Below are 3,650 nucleotides of genomic sequence, written 5' to 3'. Positions count from 1 at the left end.
TAAATAATTCATGTAGTATGAGCTTGGCTTTTCTAACCATAGGGCTTTGGCCAACCCAATTACTACCTGAGGACTAACGAGGATATCTTCATAAAATCTTAACCTGCATGCCCTTAGGCAAGGGACGCACTTTATGGCAAAAAACAAAACAAAACAAAAAAACAACAACAACACCACAGTAATCTGGCCCTCAGCTGTCACATGCCTAAGAAAGTAGTGGAATGGCCTCTTAAAGAAGATATTGAGATGTCAACTTGAAGATACCATTGTGCGGACACATGTTATGTGCCCTAAAGGCAGAATGCAGGAGTCAGGAAACTAAAGGGTGGAAGGGTGGGCCCACTTACCATCAACTCATATCCCTTGGGGTTGTACGCTTCCAATCCTACAACTTCCGGTTCCCAGAAGAGGAACACTGGCTGGGATCTCAAGAATCCATTACATGTTAAACTGCAACTGCCATCAGTCAGTGGGCTCCTCATACCAGAAGGCCAATTGGCCTGGAAAGGAATCACAGGACAGAAGATGGGGCTGCTGCTAGACAATGGGGACAGGAGAGAATGAATCTCTTTGTAAAGTTATGCACTGAGGCCTCTCTGAATACTCACAAGCCTTCTTCTAACAGACACAGGAGCCGTGTGGTAAGAAGAACATGGTAACCAGGGCCTCAGAGACCCCGCAGGGATGAGTGTCTGGTTAACCCCACCAGAATAATCACTAGTGAAAAGGATCAGGCAAAGGTGAGGGTATCTATTAATAGAATGATGGTGGAGTAGGAGGTTGGTGAGTATGGGTTACGGCTTCAAGATCAACTGTAGCAGGAGGCGCTGGGTGCTTGGTCCCTAGGATCTGAGAGTCTCCGGAGAGCAGTGAGTGGGCTCAGAGCCTCCGCGAGTGCTTGCACCGAGGAGCCCTGGACATGGCCTGCAGTGGCCACGCTCCTGGTCCGAGGAGCGCAATGCCGCCTCTGCCTCCGCTTTGCCTCCTCCTCTGCCTCTGCGGAGGTCGGGCCAGGGGGCCAGCAGCTAGGGAACCGGGCATCTGGTGAACTGGTGAGAGGAGATCCCTCCGCCTCAGTCCTCGCGCTGCCCCAGGCGCCTCTGCGCAGGCCCCGAGGCCCTGGGGTTGCTGGCGCGCGCCCCCACCGTTACTGTTCCAGATCCCGGGGTTCTAACTGTTACTAAACCTTCAGAAATCTACCCCGGGAGGAGCCAATCTTCTAGTGATAGCAGTCGCCATGGATAAGATGAAGATCAAAGGGCTGCTGTCAGTGACGCTCAAAGGGGGCCCGGGCATGCACAAGACCAGCAGTTCCCCGGAGCAGGTGGGACCCGAGGACAGAGGCTGCGGAGGTGGCAGTGATCTTGGCAAGGCCCTCACCCGTGCGGCCCCCGGGGACCTTCTTTCTGCTGCGTGGGTACCGCTCAGCTCTGCACCCGAGGTTGTACACCAGAACCTGAAGAAGGGGCCTGAGGGGGAGAGGGGCCAGGCTTCAGCCGCATCCTCGGGTGAGGAACAGTCCCCCGTGAGGGTGCGCAAGCACACCCATCCCCTGTGCAAGATCTTCACCGAGGACATCAGCGAGCGCCTGTCTCTGGCCGCTGGCAGCCAGCTGCCGGAGGGCTGCCTGGAGAAGCTGGCCCTCAACAGGCCCATCTTCAACAAGCCCCTCAGCCACCTCCTCCACCACGTCAGCCTGTCCGAGATTGGCTTCGAGAAGCTGGAGTCCTACGTCAAGCTGGACAAGCTAGGCGAGGGCTCCCATGCCACCGTGTACAAGGGCAAAAGCAAGCTCACAGACAGCCTCGTGGCGCTCAAGGAGATCCGACTGGAGCACGGAGAGGGGGCGCCCTGCACCGCCATCTGGGAGGTGTGCCTGCTCAGGGACCTCAGACACGCCAACATCGTCACGCTGCATGACGTCATCTACATGGAAAGGTCCCTCATCCTGGTCTTTGAGTGCCTGGACAAGAACCTGAAGCAGTACCTGGCCGACTGCGGGAACGTCATCGACATGCATAACGTGAGGCTGTTCCTGTTCCAGCTGCTCCGGGGCCTGGCCTACTGCCACCGGAAGAAGGTGCTGCACCGGGACCTCAATCCGCAGAACCTGCTCATCAATGTGAGAGGGGAGCTCAAGCTGGCCGACTTCGGCCTGGCCCGGACCAAGTCCGTCCTCATGAAGACCTACTCCAACGAGGTGGTGACGCTGTGGTACCGGCCGCCCGACCTCCTGCTGGGGTGCACCCACTACTGCACCCACATTGACATGTGGGGAGTGGGCTGCATCTTCTACGAGATGGCCACGGGCCGGCCCCTCTTTCCCGGCTCCTCGGTGGAGGAGCAGCTGCACGTCATCTTCTACATCTTGGGGACCCCCACGGAGGAGACATGGCCAGGCATCCTGTCCAACGAAGAGTTCAAGGCACACAACTTCCCCCAATACCGTGCCCAGGCCCTTCTGAGCCACGCGCCCCGGCTGGAGAGCGATGGGGCCGATCTCCTCGCCAAGCTGCTGCGGTTCGAAGGCCGCAGTCGGATCTCGGCCGAGAATGCCATGAAGCACCAGTTCTTCTTCAGCCTCGGGGAGAAGATCCACAGGCTTCCCGATACGACGTCCATATTCGCGCTCAAGGATATCCAGCTACACAGGGAGGCCGGCCTTCACGCCTCATCAGTGCCTGACTCAGGCAGGCCGGCTTTCCATGTGGCAGACACCGAGTTCTAGGTCACCCACCCAGGCCCCAGCAGGCAGCAGCTGGAGGGATGCCACACCCTTCACAGGACACCTACCAACAGTGTCCCCCTGCTGCCTACCTGCCTACCTTCATGCTCGCCTGCCCACATGCTCCTGACTGCCTGACTGACCATCTAACCATTGGCCTGTCAACCACCCATTGGCCTGTGTGCTGGGTGCTAACAAAGCTCCCATCACTCCTTTGAAAAAGAAAAAAAGAAAAAGAGAAAGAATGAAAGAAAGGGAGGAAGGAAGGAAGGAAGGAAGGAAGGAAGGAAGGAAGGAAGGAAGGAAGAAAGAAAGAAAGAAAGAAAGAAAGAAAGAAAGAAAGAAAGAAAAAGAAGGAAGGAAGGAAGGAAGGAAGGAAAGAAGAAGAAAGAAAGAAAGAAAGAAAGAAAGAAAGAAAGAAAGAAAGAAAGAAAGAAAGAAAGAAAGAAAGAAAGAAAGTCAACTGTAGAATAGGAGGTATGGTTTGTCCACCAATCCTTCAAATTCTTAGAAAATAAGACCAATCTGAATCCTGGAGGCCCTGTTTCTAGATGAGATATAAGAAGTAAGTAGATCTGAGTGGCACAGATCTAGGTGGGCTGGACTGGATACTGCTGTTATCTCGCAAGGTCTCCTTTTCTCTGAACATCCAGCCCCCTTATACTGGGCATATGGCTGCTGATAGCTCAGAGCTGAATTTTCCGCTGGAGGGAACTGGTTTATCCAAGGTTGTTACTTCTCCCAGGAGGCAGCCCATATAACCAGCGACTGCCTGGTGTAAATACACAGCCACCACACCCTGGCCTCAGCTTAGGACAACTCTGAAGGCCTGTCCCAGGTCCAGAGCTCTCCCTGGGATCAGCCGAAATCTCAGCTGCAGTATCATTGCTCATCATTTTCTACCACCTTTTTCCGTCTTATTTTC

At 54.9% G+C, this 3,650-nt stretch overlaps 1 protein-coding gene across 1 annotated transcript; it reads left to right on the top strand.

Annotated features, from left to right (window-relative positions):
• Nucleotides 1-1,225: 1,225 nt before the first annotated feature.
• LOC118725951 (cyclin-dependent kinase 16-like) lies at nucleotides 1,226-2,940 on the top strand. Its single transcript, XM_036450247.1, has one exon. The coding sequence runs from the start codon at nucleotides 1,238-1,240 to the stop codon at nucleotides 2,726-2,728; it is 1,491 nt and encodes a 496-aa protein (XP_036306140.1). The 5' UTR covers nucleotides 1,226-1,237; the 3' UTR covers nucleotides 2,729-2,940.
• The last annotated feature ends 710 nt before the right edge of the window (nucleotides 2,941-3,650 follow it).

The sequence above is a fragment of the Pipistrellus kuhlii genome, unplaced genomic scaffold (assembly GCF_014108245.1).
Source record: "Pipistrellus kuhlii isolate mPipKuh1 unplaced genomic scaffold, mPipKuh1.p scaffold_m20_p_21, whole genome shotgun sequence".
NCBI classification, from domain to species: Eukaryota; Metazoa; Chordata; class Mammalia; order Chiroptera; family Vespertilionidae; genus Pipistrellus; species Pipistrellus kuhlii.
This window is presented reverse-complemented; position numbering and strand designations above follow the sequence as displayed.

What these genes read in the sequence shown, in the direction of transcription:
- LOC118725951 (XM_036450247.1), top strand. Translation starts at nt 1,238, where the DNA reads ATGGATAAGATGAAGATCAAAGGGCTGCTGTCAGTGACGCTCAAAGGG.